The sequence below is a fragment of the Solenopsis invicta genome, chromosome 5 (assembly GCF_016802725.1).
Source record: "Solenopsis invicta isolate M01_SB chromosome 5, UNIL_Sinv_3.0, whole genome shotgun sequence".
Taxonomy (NCBI): Eukaryota; Metazoa; Arthropoda; class Insecta; order Hymenoptera; family Formicidae; genus Solenopsis; species Solenopsis invicta.
Window position 1 is genome coordinate 5,361,930 of NC_052668.1, and position 17,872 is coordinate 5,379,801.

Consider the following 17,872-nt stretch of genomic DNA (forward strand, 5'->3'; position numbering starts at 1 on the left):
CACACTTGACACAGGGGTGATGTCTCCTCGTGCTAGTTGAGACACTCTTCCAAAGCCTCGCCGGAGGAAAAAGGCGTTGCCTCCCTTCACGAGACAAGGTGTTTCTGCGCCGGCTACGTCCGGCACGAAGGATCCAGAATATCGTGCTTGACTCCCATAACACACAAGGGAAAAGGCGGCGGAGAAACGGTATTCCAAATGGCATGCCACTCCCATTTCCAGTCGACCACTTTTAAAAAAAAAAGAACAACGCGAACAACAAAAATGGGACCCAACGTTTATCTTGATTAATAATTTTGATCCCAAAGTATTTAAAATAAAGATTATTTATCTCTTTATTCAAAACTTTTTACGTAGTATCAAACATATACTCCCCGCAAATATAACAGAAAGAATCTGGCTTATTCCTACACTTACGCATAACTACTTCAAGATAACACACAACTCAAAGAAACTAGAAGCATTACTATATTTATTTTTAGTCTCTGAAATTTTTAAGGTGATAAACTAGCAAATAATGCTAGTCTTGCACAAGCAACGCAATATGATAAAAAAATTTAAGGTTCAAATGTCGCAAAAGAAAAATACAAATCCAAGTAGGTAAATGACTTCGACATACGAGGTGTGTTCAAAAAGTATCGCGAATTTTGAATTTTCGCGGGTTACGTATATTCGAATTTCGATCTTTTTGTGGCGTTATGTTGGTACTCATGTCTCTCACTTATGCCGACAAGCTCGGCCATTTTGAATGTTCACTTAATTGTTGACAGCTGCTTTGCTTGCACGTGTTTTGGATCGTCTTCGATTTTTACCTATTCAAAAAAATGGATCAAAGAACCTGTATCAAATTTTGTGTGAAAAACGAAATTAAGTGCGCGGATGCATTCCGAATGTTGACTGTGGCATACGGAGAAGCTACCTTGGACCGAAGCAACGTTTATCGGTGGTACAAAATGTTCTCAGAAGGCCGAGAAGATGTGAACGACGAAGAGCGTGCCGGACGCCCGAGCACTTCAACAACAGACGAAAAAATTAATGAAGTGGAGAAAATGGTATTGGCCAATCGTCGAATCACCGTTAGAGAAGTTGCTGAGGACCTAAACATATCGATTGGCTCGTGCCATTCGATTTTTATCAATGATTTGGGCATGAGACGGGTCGCCGCGAAATTCGTACCAAAATTGCTCAATTGCGACCAAAAACAGCATCGCATGAACATTGCTAATGAGATGTTGGACTCTGTCCGCGACGACCCAAATTTGCTCCAGAGGGTCATAACTGGTGACGAATCGTGGGTTTATGGTTATGACGTGGAAACCAAAGCTCAATCATCTCAATGGAAGCTGCCGCACGAACCAAGACCGAAAAAAGCGCGCCAAGTTCGATCGAATGTGAAAGTTTTGCTGACAGTTTTCTTCGATTGCAGGGGCGTGGTGCATCATGAGTTCTTGCCACAGGGTAGAACGGTCAATAAGGAATATTACCTGCAAGTTATGCGCAATTTGCGCGAAGCAATCCGCCAGAAACGCCCGGATTTGTGGAAGAACAAAAATTGGCTTTTGCACCACGATAACGCCCCTGCTCACACATCGTTGCTTGTGCGCGACTTTTTGGCCAAAAACAACACACTAATGATGCTGCAGCCACCGTATTCCCCAGATCTGGCCCCCTGTGACTTTTTCTTGTTCCTTAAACTGAAGAGGCCCATGAAAGGACGACGTTACGCTACGCTTGACGAGATAAAGACGGCATCGAAGGAGGAGCTGAACAAGATAAAAAAAAATGATTTTTTGAAGTGCTTCGAAGATTAGAAAAACCGTTGGCACAAGTGTATAATATCTCATGGGGATTACTTTGAAGGGGACAAAATAGATATTCATGAATAAATAAATAATTTTTGAAAAAACACAAAATTCACGATACTTTTTGAACACACCTCGTACATTCACGACGTCTCATGAGACATCAAGTGGCTCGTAAAAGCTGTCTGAAATATGAGCTGAGAAGTCAGCCGCGGTGGGGTCTAGGTATAACACCTGTGGTCGCATTCGACTTACGAGAAAATTGCCCGCGGTATGGCTGCCTAGCGGTGGCGCCAGCACTCACTTGTTAAGGCCCGGTAATTGCGTATTTTCTTTAAATATTTATTTTTTAATTTAATAACTTAAAATTTAAAAAGCCATTACGTTTATTAATAAAAAATAGTATTTTTTTGTTATTTAACAAAACTTTCAAATGTAAGATTATACAGATTCAGTCTCACGTTAAAGATCAATTTTCTCTTTTTTGTTAATTGTCTCCAAAACTGTTACAATGTTAAAACGTTTTCTATGCTTAATTGTTTTTGCTGTACCAAATTGTTTTTGCTTATTTAAAACGTGTTTTTTTAAAAACATGTTCTGTTTTAATTACTTAAAAAATACAAATCTGTGGTTTAGATTTAGGTTACGCTTTAATTGTTTGTCAGTTTATTAATTTCTTGAACTCCTCTCTTCTGCCCCTGCTTGCTTGTTAGGCTACATACAGTTAAATTGTTGAGTAGTTAATTTACTTATTGCACTTTTCTTATTTACTTCGGTACAATTACATTAGTGTAATTGTTTAGTAGTTTATTTGTTAAATTTACACTTTTGTAAATACTAATTTTTATGCTTATTCGTTACAATTTATCAATTTAGTTTATCAGTTAAGTCCGCCACTTAGATTTCTGAAATTTTAAGTTTAGATTCGTAATCAGGGACCCTAAAACCCCCCCAAGTACTGAATTTTATCTGATTCAAGAAATTTTTAACTTTGGTCCGCCATTTTGAATCCGCCATTTTGAATTTCAAGTGTGTTTTTCAGATTTGGTATCAGCAACCCCGAAAACCTTAAATACCCATTTTCATATAAATCCATCTAATTCCAGTGTCAATCCGTTAATTTAAAGTTCGTTATTTTCAATTTTAAAAACCGTCCGTAACTCGATGAAAAAAAAAATCGTACAGTAAAAATAAAAAAAGCATTTTAAAGGTAAAAAATAACACTTTAAAGTGCCGTTGGCGAAATTGAGAAATAAAATTTAGTTTGGCCACAAAAAATTTGTAAATATGTCAAAAAATGCTGTTTTTGGCCTATATTACTCAATTTTTCTCAAAAACCTGACGTGATGGGTATTTTTTGCTGGTGGATTTGGATTCAGAAACCACGAATTTACTAAAAAGTACTAGTTTTCCTTGCCGCAATTTTTTTTTGTTAGACTCTGTTATCGACGTTTATTTGCACGATCTATTAAGCACTTACTAAATATATTTACATTGTATTACTGACGCACTAACTACCCGAGACTAACCCAGAGATAAAGCTAGTAGTACCAAGCTGGCCACGTTTCCCTAGAATGCGAACCTTCACATAAAACGTGTACAAATTTCACGTCGATCGGACCACAAACAGCTGAGTTATTGAGGTTAGAGCAAAGTCACTTTGTAATTTGTAAACGGCTTCCAATGGCCTACCCGAACGTTCCGCATCGTTTGTGTCCGTACGACCACGTTTAAACTCAGCATACCAACGACAAATCGTTGATTTAGATGGAATTTACCCATTAAAAAACAATGCTTTATCAACACGCGAAACTAAATTTTTTTCCATTTTTCAAACAAATTACAAAGTGACTTTGCTCTAACCTCAATAACTCAGCTGTTTGTGGTCCGATCGACGTGAAATTTGTACACGTTTCATGTGAAGGTTCGCATTCTAGGGAAACGTGGCCAGCTTGGTACTACTAGCGTTATCTCTGGGTTAGTCTCGGGACTTATTGAACGATGTGTTATATATTTACATTGTATTACTGACGCACTAACTACCACGTTTGACTCGCATATCCTTTGTTTTCATTGTTTACAAAGAAAACATGTTTATTTAATAAAATTATTAGAATATTTTCACTTCAAAAACAATGATGACCACCATATGATATTGAAAAATTAATTCTTTTCGAAAATTATTTATCATTATTTGTTTTTTAAACCATAGAGTTTTTTATTAAACTTTTTTCCCAAATTTCAATAGTTTCTGGGATATCAATGTGAACAGATTAAATCGAACACTCTGTATAAACATAGATCTACAAATATATAAAATAATTTATCTATTTCTATTTGTCATTTATACAAAAAATAATGGTTTTTTTTAATCGTGACTATATCGATGCACGTTGAGACAAAATAATAAAATTATAAACAGATTACAAATGTCAAATAAAATTACAATATTGATTTCTATTTTTGACTGCTTTTATTTAAATAAATTTTTATTAAAAACAATAATATACCGTGCGCAATGCGTTGAAGCTCAGATCCAATCTTGAAAGAACAATAAGATTAGAGAATGTATTGCTCCCGAGCCGGACTATGTTGTTACGGCTCAAATCTAATACTTGTAATTCGTTGAATCTCAACAGATGTATCCGTTCTATTTCCTGTAAAAAAAAAGGAAGAACCATTTAAGTAGATGTACTGTGAGAGTTCTAACTCAAAGGCAATAAGGGAGGAATGAGGGACAAAGGGGAATGTAGGCGCGGGTCACCTGCGGGGACTTACACGGGGAGTGAGTGGTGATCCGCGAGGACATGACCTTGTCATCGCCGCTACCCCGACCCGCCTTATTCGAGCCTAAAAAATTACAGGCAAAGAGTGCGGCTCACCAGCAAAAAAATGAGGCCAGCCGCGACGACTCAGAAGATATACGAAAGGCGTTAAAAAATAAGACTCAACAAAGCAATGAGGATGCCATTCCGCCATCGCCGAAACGATTAGCGACACCAAGGAGCGAGGCACCACTTACGTCGGAGCAAGTTATTTTTAGGCATCACGACAGGGCAAACAGCGTGCCTTAAATAAGTTTGAATTACCGACGCTGAGTCGATAACGATAACGCACGCTCGCGCTTGGCACGGACATGAATAATTTTATAGATTAAATATTTTTATTATTTATGTTTATTACTTTATTAGTTTACATATTTATGTATAACTATATATAATTATGTATAAAATATTTTTACTGGAAGTGAGAAAAATAAAGAAATAAATTAAAATTATATATATTAAAATTAAGTAAATGAAAATTAAAAGTTGGTTCTTTAATGTTTTTTAAATAATAATTAAATTATGCATTTTGGATAAATGTTCCACCGTTACATAAATTGGTGGTTCTAAAAAGAATTGTTTAATAATACTGGAACCAACTCAATAGTCGGTCCAGTATCCTAAGTCCCGAGACTAACCCAGAGATAACGCTAGTAGTACCAAGCTGGCCACGTTTCCCTAGAATGCGAACCTTCACATGAAACGTGTACAAATTTCACGTCGATCGGACCACAAACAGCTGAGTTATTGAGGTTAGAGCAAAGTCACTTTGTAATTTGTTTGAAAAATGGAAAAAAATTTAGTTTCGCGTGTTGATAAAGCATTGTTTTTTAATGGGTAAATTCCATCTAAATCAACGATTTGTCGTTGGTATGCTGAGTTTAAACGTGGTCGTACGGACACAAACGATGCGGAACGTTCGGGTAGGCCATTGGAAGCCGTTTACAAATTACAAAGTGACTTTGCTCTAACCTCAATAACTCAGCTGTTTGTGGTCCGATCGACGTGAAATTTGTACACGTTTTATGTGAAGGTTCGCATTCTAGGGAAACGTGGCCAGCTTGGTACTACTAGCTTTATCTCTGGGTTAGTCTCGGGACTTATTGAACGATTGGTGGTTCTAAAAAGAATTGTTTAATAATACTGGAACCAACTCAATAGTCGGTCCAGTATCCTACCCACTTCTCTCGTAAGGAACTACATATTTGGGATCATGGCGACAATTTTCCAGTCTCCGCACCCGTAAACGACGATCATCCGCCGAACAAAATACCTTCTCGTCAGTCCAGATAGTTCTGTTCCAATCTTCAGGTGAATAGACGCTCAGCGATTGAATTTTGTTTATATTTTTTTTCCATGTTATTAAGAGATACAAGAAAGCCCACGCAGAATCGCGTGGCGATTGTTGCATCTCTTACTAGCATGGAAAAGGAATATAAACAAACTACAATAGCTGAGCGTTTATTTATTTGTTTTAACTTCTCGTCTGATATTCATTCGTTCTCGTGCATCCATGGCAAGCGATCTATTCAAACGTGGTCGCATTGGATTGTGAGAAGTTGGAGTAGGCACGCGAGAAATTGCCCGTCGAATTTCATGCATGAGTCAAATGTGCGAAAATGGGTTAAACAGTGGCGAGAAGAAGAAGAGAAAGGATGGACAACAACCGTGGACAGTGATCAACAACTGCCGAAAAAAATGCAGCCTTAATCAATCAGGTAGATGCTGAAACTTTTCTTCCAGTGTCGCATTCTATAAATCTACTTGATTTACAGATATGTAACTGGACAGCGCAAAGGCGTTTACACAAAGCGAACGTGCATTGTCATTATGCCGCATGTAGAATTCCTCTAACGAGGAAACATTGCGATAATCGTGTCGCTTTTGCGCTGCATCAATTAAATACAGCTTCACCTAAAGATTGAAGCAGAACTATCTGGACTGACAAGGAGGTATTTTGTTTGGCGGATGATAGTCGTTTACGGGTGTGAAGACCGGAAAATTGTCGCCATGATCCTAAATATGTAGTTCTTTACGGGAGAAGTAAGCGTATCACTTGTGCTATGTGGAGATGGATAAGTGCTCATTATCGGAGAAAATTAATCAAAGCGACGCACATGGATGCTTTAGAATATGTAGATATTCTAGAGAACGTGTTGCTCCCCAGCGTTTGTAGAATATAGATTGAAGAAAATATGCCGACATTTTAATTAGTTTAAGACAATAGTGCTGTCTATACCGCCCACATAGTAAAAAAATGGTTTATTCAACATCCAGAGATTGAAGTTCTCGATTGGCCAGCCAAATCCCCGTATCTCAATTTAATAGAAAATGTTTGGGGAATAATTGCAAATTCGTGGGATACTGAACATGAGGGAACTAAAGAACATCTAGTTGTTCACGCGAGGAAATCATGCGAAAATTTGAGATGTAAGCCATAATATTTTACACACTTAAATGACTCAGTAGAGAGGAGATTGCAGCAAGTAGTTGCACGAGAAGAATACTGGACCGACTATTGGTTACAGTATTATTAAACAGTTTTTTTTAAAACCACCAATTTATTTAACGGTGGAACATTTATCCAAAGCGCATAATTTTATTATTATTTAAAAACATTAAAGAACCAACTTTTAATTTTAATTTATTTGTTTATCTTTCTCATTTCCAGTAACAATATTTCACACATAATTATATATAATTATACATAAATATATAGACTAATAAAGTAATAAACATAAATAATAAAAATATTTGATCTATAAAATCATTCATGTCCGTTCCGAGCGCGCGCGTGCGTTATTGTTACCGACTCAGCGTCGATAAGTCAAGCTACCTACTATGACCCTTCGAATCGTTGCACCGCACTGTACTTTTGCAATAAATAAGGTTATTGCCTATCGGACAATCACGTTTTCATTTCACGCGCAAACTAAATTTCCCTGATGCGCGCCGGAACGTTCCAGAAACACGCAAAGCAACCACGTTAATTAAGTCGAGCGGAGAGCTGCCGAGGGTTAAAAGCTCGGGGGACTCCGGAAGTATGCTGCACGCGTTCCCGGAGCCCCCCAGTCATGAACCAGGGCAGGACACCCGGAGAGGTTTTAGTGGGCATGTCCCCGGCGACACGTCGTCGGCGAGGAAGAGCCCCACATAACCACCAGGCCTCCCCCGGGGCCTGGGGTATGCGGTAACGCATTTCCTCTCCGTAAACAAAAGAAAAAAAAAAAAGGTATCAAAAGCTTGATGAGCGTCGTACGGACCAGCCATTGAGCCAAGAAACGCTGCTAATTAATTGGGGCGATGACAACAAGTTAGTCATTAGTTCGCTAGTCCTGGAAAAACGTTTTCTGGTTAAGAACGAGTGGCGACCGTAATAATTAACACAGGCATTCCAGTCGTTCAAGTGTTTTTCCAGACTTTTCGAATTAATTACGCGTCCACAATCCGTGTCCGGACACAACCCCATCTTATTGACATGAAAGGTGGGGCTCAGCCCGTTGTACTGACCGCGCGTGGGAGTGATCCCGCGGTCCTATCCAGCAGTGGGGAGTGATAGGGCGGTACTGACGGGGAGTGGGTGGTGATCCGCATGGTGTAGTAAGTGATGTCACCGACTGATCTAGAGGTGGGACTGATTGAGAGGTGGAGGTCACCCGCGCGGTAGAGCGGTATGTAACTGCCGAGGTGATAGATGATGCTTGGAGAGGGCTAATTACACACGTAATTAGAACCGGTGTATATAATTTTGCGGCAAATTTAGCGGGGTCTGGCGAATTCGAGGGTCCGCCGCCGCCGTCCGCGCCCGCCCAACGCGGCGAATATTTGCGGGCAATTTTGCGGCCGCACGCAATTCTAGAAAAATTTTTTATAATACCTCGGTTGCCGCTACGGCGGCTAATCGCAAAGGTATCGAATTACAACAAAGGCGAAGGCGAATATACACACGAGCGTGCGTACATAGAAAAATAATCTCGGCAATTTTATCGTTAGCATGTCTTGACAGGTTTTTTGCGGCACGCGCCGCTGTAAAACACCGCGCGCGCAAGCCTGGTACTCCCTCAATCGAAATCTGCACGACTTGTCTTATCCCGCACATTGTAAATTGGAAAAAGACAAGAAAAAGAAAATATTTTTTATACGTTTTAAAATACATTCTTTTTATTCGGGTATGTAATACATCGTATACAATCATTTTATTAAGTAATGCATCGTATATAAGAGTATCAATAGCGTAAGCTATTAGTTTGCACTCAATCTGCAAACTCTCATCGTAAGATTTGCGCAATAATTGTGTCGCGTCTTGTTTGTTCATCGCAAAATTTTGATGCAAAAATTTACAAAATATTTAAATTTCTCAGTCGCGGTAGCAATGCTTTGATGCAGCGTATAATATACATGCTCCACGCAATGCTCTAGTTCAAACATGAATAGCATGGTTGTAAGCTTGAAATAAATATATGCATCGAGTAAAGATAACTTAATAATACTTTTATCACGAATTTTCACTAGTTGCACGTTAAGTTCATGAATCGTTAATGGCGGTGCTTGAGTTGACTGGGCGAATCGCTCAAAATCCACACGTCTCTTGAACAGGGCTTTCCATGTTCTGTACGGTAGAAAGATCCGGTTGCCACGTGTATCGCCGAGCAATATCTTCATAGAGCAAGAAACAGATCCCACGTTGATCGCCACATCAATCCATTTGTAGGATGTTAAGGTTAGCGCAAATCTTCTGCTCAGAATACGCGACGTATACCGCATGTTCGAAGAAAAAAACGGAGATAAATCAAATAAATGAATAAAATGTAATGTTTCATATGTATAACAAAGGATACTTACGACTTTTCACATACCTCGGTCGGAACGTAATAATTTGCCATTGTGCGTAGTACAAGAGCGGTGTCAAAACTGTTTAAATAAGCAACTGATGCAAGACTGATCGCAAAATGGTGATGTTCGCAGATATTAATGTTGTATTGAAAACGTATAGACGGAGAGGGGAAAGTTCCCCACTTTTTCTATTAATGTCATTATTAGTGGGAAAACTGTCCCTTCTCCATATGTCCCCTCTCGAACATATGGAGAAAGAACAGTTTCCACTCTTTCGTCGTTAGCCTTGAACATGTCTCGACACGTTTTTTCGCGGTCCGACAACGTTGTTCAAGACGTATGTGCAAGAAATGCGTATAAAGAAATACGTTAAACAAAACGTATATAAAAACAAATATATACATGAAAAACGTATACGAAACATGAAAAAAAAACAGCGTATTACACATAAAAAACGTATATAAAACATGAAACAATGTGAGTAAACGGGTAAATGAATAAAAAAATAATATATATATATATATATAAGTAGTATAGTAAGGCGGATTCTAACTCTGGGATCTGAGGGGGGGTGCGGGGACAGGGGGGAAATTTCACGACGCGTCTTTGCCGTACTGACCGTGATGATGTCACGTGAGGGGAGCGGGAGGAACATTTCACGGCATGTATTTTGTCATGCTAACCACGCCTTGAAGGGAGGGGGTGATGCTACCTCGCGGCGTTAGCATAGATGACATTACGTAAGCACTGCGCTCTCACTCCTTCCCCGTATACCTTCTTGCTTGCACGCCAACGCTCTCAATCGCCGTCTTGGAGGGGGGTGATGCCACCTCGCGATGCTTATCATAGCATAGGTGATGGAAGCACACATGTGTTTTCTTTCTCGCTCCCTTCCATATATTGCGCTCATCTTTGATACAGCAGACGCTGCGATGTGGTGTGGCGATGCATCATCCTCCTTCCCCCCACACGTACGTTTTATTCTCGCTCGTTTGCTCATGCTCTCCCACGGCTTATTTTATACTTCACCAATGTTCTCAATCGCACGCGTTCTTATTTCTAAGGTGTTCTCAGGAATGGAAGAGAAATAGGGAAAATAATAATAATAATTTGTTTGAATGTAATATATTTTTTTCAATTTATTTATTTTAAAAAGAATATATAAAAATGGTTTTATTAACATATTATTTATTAAAATTATTTATTTTATTTTTAACATACACAAATAATTAAATATTTAAAAATTATAAGAAAATGGAAAAAATTATTAAAAATAAGAGACTAAAAAATTATATAAAAAATGATATAAAAAAATATATAAGATAAATTGATATGCAATTTACACATTTTTATTATTATTTCAAATTTGCACATAACATGATTATAACATTTTATTTGTCATTTAACACATCGTATGCAGTATTCACATTTGTACATATTATAATATTTTATTTGTCATTTAGCGAATCGTATGCAATATTATCTGAAGTATAAGCTACTAAAAAAACATTTAATATGTGAACTTTTATCATAAATTTTTCGCAAAATATTTACTGCATCGTTTTTATTAGTGATGCAATTTTGACGCAAGTAAGTTACCCAGGGCCGGTTTATCCCAGTAGCACATGTAGCACGTGCTACGGGCCTTGCGCTTTTGGGGGCCTCGCGACAGGATTGCAAAAAAAATTAAATTTTTATGGTGAAGTCAGTATGAAAAAATTTAAAATTAAAAATCTTTAAAAAAGATCAAATAAAAACTAGGAAAAGGAAATGGATAGACATTAAGGCGATGCTGGAGTCGTCTGTATACGCGGAGTCGTCTGTATCGAAAAATCTTTTTATTGAAGGCATGGATTGAAAAATCCTCTTAAGACAATAACGGAGTGCGTTGTACAAAATTTGATATAAAAAACGGAAAAAAATGATAAAAATATAGTTATTTATATAGTGAGTGCGTTTGACCATGGTGGAAATAACAAGGTGAAGCATTGCGGTGGATGCGCAGTCGTTCATGTCACGTGATGTCACGAACCAATCAGCTTGTGGTATAAAATATGAGTCTATCCTTGTCTATCACGTAGTGTCATATCATATGTTCTGTGAGAGTGAAACAGTTTCACTGAAACTGCGTACCTGTGCGTATTGTATGTTACACATGGTTACGTATACACTATGCTATACAGTTTGCTTTTTATCGAAGAAGTTCATTTTATTGCAGCACTTACGGTAAGCAATAAATACTAAATAAAAATATAGAACTTAAAAATTGGCAATTAAATCACATTTTATATTATAACTACAGAAACTAAAGCATCATGCGGCAGTGCTGTGTGCATCATTGCAGAGTAAGATCGAGTGGAGTATCAAAAGCCAAAAATACAAAATTTTTTTTGTTCCCGAAGGAAGAAACTTTAAAAAAAGCATGGCTGCAAGCTATCAATCGAAAAGAAGAGGAGTTGAATATGAAATATGGTAAATTTCTTTAAAAAAAATGTATAATGTATAATTTAGAAAACTATTATAAAATATAAATCAGAGATCATTTGCAAATGAAATCGAATTCTTATAAGGGTAATAGTTGTTTATAACAGTTTTTATATCTATGGAACTTGTATTTTTAGCAAAAGTATGTCAACATCATTTTTCACCCGACTGTATGGAGGAAAGGTGGACGAAACCTCAAAAGAAAAATGTTGAACCAAGAATTATTGTTCGATTGAAGGCTGGTTCAATTCCAACACTTTTGTTAGATGTACAAAGTCCACCACGAAATCAGAGAAATACAGTCAAAAGTCAAATACAGTAAAATTCGTGTTCGAACAAGGCATGCTATGACTTTTATTTCCTAGTTGAAGATCAGTAAACGCAATGTTCACTTATTCGTTACTTTTTAGTCACAATGTAAAGACTGAAAGAAAATATATTTTTATTGTTAAAATATGATTTATAATTTTGATTTGTGATTTATGATTTTTTATTTACGATTTATAATTTTTGACATATTGATAATATATTTTTATTGATAAATATATATATTTATTGATTTTTACATTTTCTTGTACAACTTTTTTCATCATGCTTTCTCCTAAGTCCATTATTACTTAAAATTATTATTTAAAAAAGTTATTTTTATTCGCAATTCGCGATGTTAAAAAAGATGTTGTCGGTATGATACGATTTTCTAACCTGAATAGTCGTCAACTTTAACGATTAATATATAACTCGATTCGCGGGGAAAAGCGATACTTTTTTTGCCAGATTCCTTTGTTTTATGTAAAAACGCGTCGAATAAGCCTAATTTCATTGATTTTCAAGGCGGCATACCTATTTTGTATTATTATCTTATTTTCTATAACCAATTCAGATTTTAAATGTGCGCCTATAAATTGTACCACGCTCTGATTGGTTTACCACATCACGCTGTCGCCATTATGCGCAATGCTTCACCTTGTTATTTCCACCATGCGTTTGACAAAGAGCGCTAGCCTGTAGGCCTATTCTCTAACTTTGTAATGACAATTTGGTATCGTTACAGCGTCGTTGCGCAGATATTATATACTATGGTAGAAAAGCTGCACAACGACACTGTAACAATACCGAATTGTCGCTAAAGAGTTACAAAATAGGCCTACTGGTCCCCTTACTCTTCGTCCCTCACGTACACGCGCGCGACCGCGAATCGCTCGACTTTTCATCAAAGAAAAATCTACAGTACCGATGTCGAGTGAATTCCACTGTCACTCCAGCATTGTCTGAAACATTTGCAGGCTGAAAAAGAACCCCCCCCTCCCCCCGCATGACCATAATATTGACTTCATCCAATAGACATTTGAACGCGAAGAAAACAAATGCCATCTTCTCATATATGCGCTTCTATAAGCGCTGAGCTCACATACGTGGTTTGCGCTTGTGTCCGTTGTCCCCTTCACTACGATTGCGTGTTACTCGCATCTCGAATCTGGTATCATTGGTTTTCATAGTGGCAATCAATCTTTGATTTGTTCAATTATTAACAAATGTGCATCGCAGACCACAGTCTGAAATCCTCCTCGTGTCAATAATCCGATCATAGTTTAAGAATAGAGATCGATTAAATAAATTAATAAAGAATAACAGGTAAGAACATTTTATTATTTTTGCTTTATTATAATTAGTATTGTTTATTATTATCATCAATTTATTCAATTTATTATATTAATATATATTAGGAGTATAAATTGAAAACCGCCGTTTTTTGTCAAAATTTGAGGATTGATTGTTGAAAAATGGTTACATACTTATTCTTGAAAGTATTGTCCATCGCTGGCCACTACTTTCTCCCACCTTTCGGGCAGCATACGAATCCCGCGTCGAAAAAACTGCTCGTCTTTTGCGGCGATCCACGAATCGACCCAGTTTTTGGAATCTTCGTAATAATGGAAGTGCTGCTCAGCCAGGCCATGCGCCATTGATCGGAACAAGTGGTAATCTGAAGGGGCGATGTCAGGAGAATACGGCGGATGAGGTAAGACGTCCCATTTTAATGTTTCCAGATAGGTTTTAACGACCTGAGCAACATGTGGCCGAGCGTTGTCGTGCAGCAACATCACTTTTTCGTGTCTTTGCTCGTATTGTGGCCGTTTTTCCTGCAATGCTCGGCTCAAACGCATTAGTTGTGTTCGGTAGCGAGCTCCTGTGATGGTTTCACCCGGTTGCAACAGCTCATAATAAATCACGCCGAGCTGGTCTCACCAAATACACAGCATGAGCTTCGAACCATGGATGTTTGGCTTGGCCGTCGATGTTGATGCATGGCCGCGGTAGCCCTACGATTTTTTTCGCTTTGGATTATCATAATGGATCCACTTTTCGCTGGTTACAATACGATGCAGAAAACCCTTCCGTTTTTGCCGTTGGAGCAGCTGTTCGCACGCGAAAAAACGCCGTTCGACGTCTCTCGGCTTTAATTCGTATGGCACCCAGTGTCCATGCTTTTGGATCATTCCCATGGTTTTCAAACGATGTAAAATAGCTTGTTGAGTCACTCCCAATGAATCTGCAAGCTCCTGTTGCGTTTGAGATGAATCTTCATTCAGTAATGTTTCCAATTGTGCGTCTTCAAACTTTTTCACCTGTCCGGGACGCTCCTTGTCTTCCACGCCGAAATCACCACTTTTGAAGCGTTGGAACCATTCTCGACACGTTTTTTCACTAATGGAAGCCTCACCATAAGTTTTTACAATCATTCGACGCGCCTCAGCCGCAGATTTTTTCGAATTGAAGGCAAAAAGCAAAACTTTCCGCAAATGACGCTTATTGGGCACAAATTTCGACATTTTCGGTCACAAAAAAATATATAACGCCGATAAAAATTCACAACTGCAATGATAAGGAATTGTTGCCAGATGCCCAACCTTACATTTAAAATTTTTGATCTAACGTTTGGCGCCAGCATTTACCGCTGGCGCCATCTACTGGAAAACGGCGGTTTTCAATTTGTACTCCTAATATTAGATTCAATCAAAATTAGACAATGATGCAGAAAGATTAATTAGAGTTTTTTATATTAGAAAAATTACAAGAGAATTTTCTTCAACTCGTACAAAAATGTTAAAATCAAAATTGTTTACACTTTTCTTTGAAAGTATTTTCCATGATTATGATAAAAATATCTTTCAATAAACAGGTTCTTAGAATGTCTTAAAAATTCTCAGAAGATAATGTTTCGGAGAATGTGAATTATTTTTTTATTATTTAATAAATATTTATAATTTATAATTATAATCCAAATATAAATACAAAGTCTGTCATTAAAAATTAATGTTTTTATTGGTAAAAATTGAAATTAAAAAAATTATTATGTTAGATAGATGTATTTAGGTATTCCGCTGATTGGGAATTTGTACAAATGGCCAATTTTTTAAATTCCATCGAGGAAAACTTTTGACATCAGTTAAATAAAATATATCAATTTATTCATTTTATATTTAAAGAGAATTTTATATAATTACTTTTAATATGTCAATGTTTATAATTTGGGCAATTGTAGTAATATAATAATATTTAATTTTATTAGTAATAAATGTCGATTTTTTATTTTTTACACGTTACTATATTCTCATGTCTATTACAAATGTAATTTTTTTTAAATAAATGTAATTACTGGTAAAATTTTGAAATAAATGGCTGAGTAATTAAAAAGTTCAAAAACTGACTAGACTTCCCTGTTCAGCGGATATGTATACTGATTGTTAGAAATTATTCTTCTATATATTATGTAGGTATTCAGAACAAAAATGACAAGTCGTGAGCGAGATATTGGGCGCCACCATCCTTCGGGTAGTGCTAAACGGAAAGCTAAAGAAGAAAAATTAAAAAAGGAATTAGTGACTGTGTCAAAAATTCCGAAGTTGACTACTTTTTTTCCAAAAGCAGTACAGCGATACGCCTGATTCTTTAAGTAGATCTCCCTCTGTCTCCGCATCAGCTATTGAAATTTCAGTTAAGGCTAAGAGGAGCACGACTCTTGAAGTTGATCTTTCAGAAGTAAAAAATTTAGAACAAACAGACACACTGGTACCGGACTCAGCAGAAGAGAAAGATATGGCAATAACAACTGCAGCAAAAGATGTGGATTACGAGATTGTAAATAATAAAATATTTTCCACTGATCTAGGAAAGTGGCCTTCAAAATTAGACGAATCTGCAAAAGAATATTGAATTGCAAAAGGAAGCCAGGACTGTCGAAATGTTAATTATGATTTCACTTCCTCAAAAAGGTACTATAAAAGTGAAAATAAAACGAGGTTTTGTCAGATGTCTTATTTTACCAGGATCCACAAACTTACAAATGCTAAACTAGAAAGGAGTTGGCTGTGCTATTCACCAAGCCAAGGCTGCCTATTTTGTTTTCCGTGCAAAGTTATGAACCTCGAATCACCATGTAAATTTGCTGAAGAAGGTTTTGACGACTGGAAGAATGCCAACATTGGATTATCTCGACATGAAGAAAGTATTTTGCACAAAAAAGCCATTGTAGCCTTGTTAACTCGAAAGAAAAAGGGTGAGCGTGTTGATTCGGCACTTGTCAATCAAATGGAAAATGAACAACAGTACTGGCGAAAAGTATTTGAGCGAGTAGTAGAAGTTGTGAAGTTTTTAGCAGAACGAGGTCTTCCGTTTCGTGGAAGTGATGAAACTTTTGGTTCCCCGCAGAATGGTAATTATCTTGGATTATTAGAGCTACTGGCTGAATTTGACCCCTTTCTATCCGAGCATATTAACACTCACGGGAACAAAGGAAAAGGTAACACATCATATCTATCCAAAGATGTATGCGAAGAATTTATTAATCTGATTGGGACTAATTCTTGATAAAATAATCAGCGAAATTAAGATGTGCAAATATTATTCAGTCTCATTAGATTCAACACCAGATACATCAAACGTTGACCAACTTACTTTGATTGTGCGATATGTTTTACCTTCTGGACCAATCGAAAGATTTATTAAGTTTTTAGAAATGGAAGGCCATCGTTCTGCACAGCTCGCCGATAGCTTATTCGACTTTTTAAAAGATAGTGGGATTGATATCAAAGATTGCAGAGGTCAGAGCTACGATAATGCTAGTAATATGAGTGGTAAGTACAATGGACTTCAAGCTCGCATCAAGGAGAAGTGTCAGTTTGCTGAGTACATTCCCTGTTTTGCACATTCCCTGAATTTGGTTGGGAAATGCGCTGCGGAAAATTGTTCAGAAGCCGTCCGTTTTTTCACCTTTATTGAAAATCTCTATACGTTCTTTTCTGCTTCCATTTATCGATGGGGACTACTCATAACGCATTGTCACATTGTAAACCTCGCCTTCCTTTGCCCAAAAGAATGTCTGACACTAGATGGTCTGCTCGAGCAGATGCGACTTCAGCCCTTCATAAAAACTATTCTGTTATCCGGAATGTGTTGAAAGACATTGCCGAGGATACTGATATCAAAGCCGACTACAAACAACAGGCTAGTGGACTCTTGATAACCATGAAAAAATTAGAGACAGGAATCATGATCGTACCGTGGGATCAAATTCTACAAAGATTTCAGATGACCAGTGTTTCATTGCAGTCGTCAAATCAAGACCTGAACACTGCTTGTGCACTATACGAATCTTTGCATGGTTATGTCGAAGCTTTCCGACCAACATTCACTGTTATTGATAAGGGAAAAGTTCTCACTGGTTGTCAACAGTACCACGTGGAAGTTTCACAGAGATGACAACGAAATCGCCAGTTTGACCATTTCCAAGGATCTACCTCAGATAAAGACAACATAGAATCCATGCCGCCATCCGACACTTTCAGAATTGAAACTTTTCTGGTCATTATTGATAGTTTGGTTGCTGCTCTGTCAAAAAGACAGATGGCATACACGAAATTAAATGAT

The 17,872-nt window shown here is 37.4% G+C and overlaps 2 protein-coding genes across 2 annotated transcripts in view; one reads left to right on the top strand and one right to left on the bottom strand.

The window, feature by feature from the left end:
* Positions 1 to 17,872, bottom strand: part of LOC120357934 (insulin-like growth factor-binding protein complex acid labile subunit) — a 603,658-nt gene that overhangs the window by 54,516 nt on the left and 531,270 nt on the right. The window contains exon 5 of the mRNA XM_039449983.1: positions 4,313 to 4,459. Coding sequence (XP_039305917.1) covers positions 4,313 to 4,459 — 147 coding nt within the window. The remainder of the gene's footprint in view (positions 1 to 4,312; positions 4,460 to 17,872) is intronic.
* LOC120357936 (THAP domain-containing protein 1-like) lies at positions 11,426 to 12,335 on the top strand. The gene is made up of 2 exons (XM_039449986.1): positions 11,426 to 11,932; positions 12,082 to 12,335. Exons 1-2 carry the CDS (start codon positions 11,776 to 11,778, stop codon positions 12,264 to 12,266), a joined length of 342 nt encoding a protein of 113 aa, XP_039305920.1. The 5' UTR covers positions 11,426 to 11,775; the 3' UTR covers positions 12,267 to 12,335.

What these genes read in the sequence shown, in the direction of transcription:
- LOC120357936 (XM_039449986.1), top strand. Translation starts at nt 11,776, where the DNA reads ATGCGGCAGTGCTGTGTGCATCATTGCAGAGTAAGATCGAGTGGAGTA. An exon ending in GGAGTTGAATATGAAATATG is followed by an intron (nt 11,933 to 12,081) that starts GTAAATTTCTTT and finishes TTGTATTTTTAG; the next exon opens with CAAAAGTATGTCAACATCAT.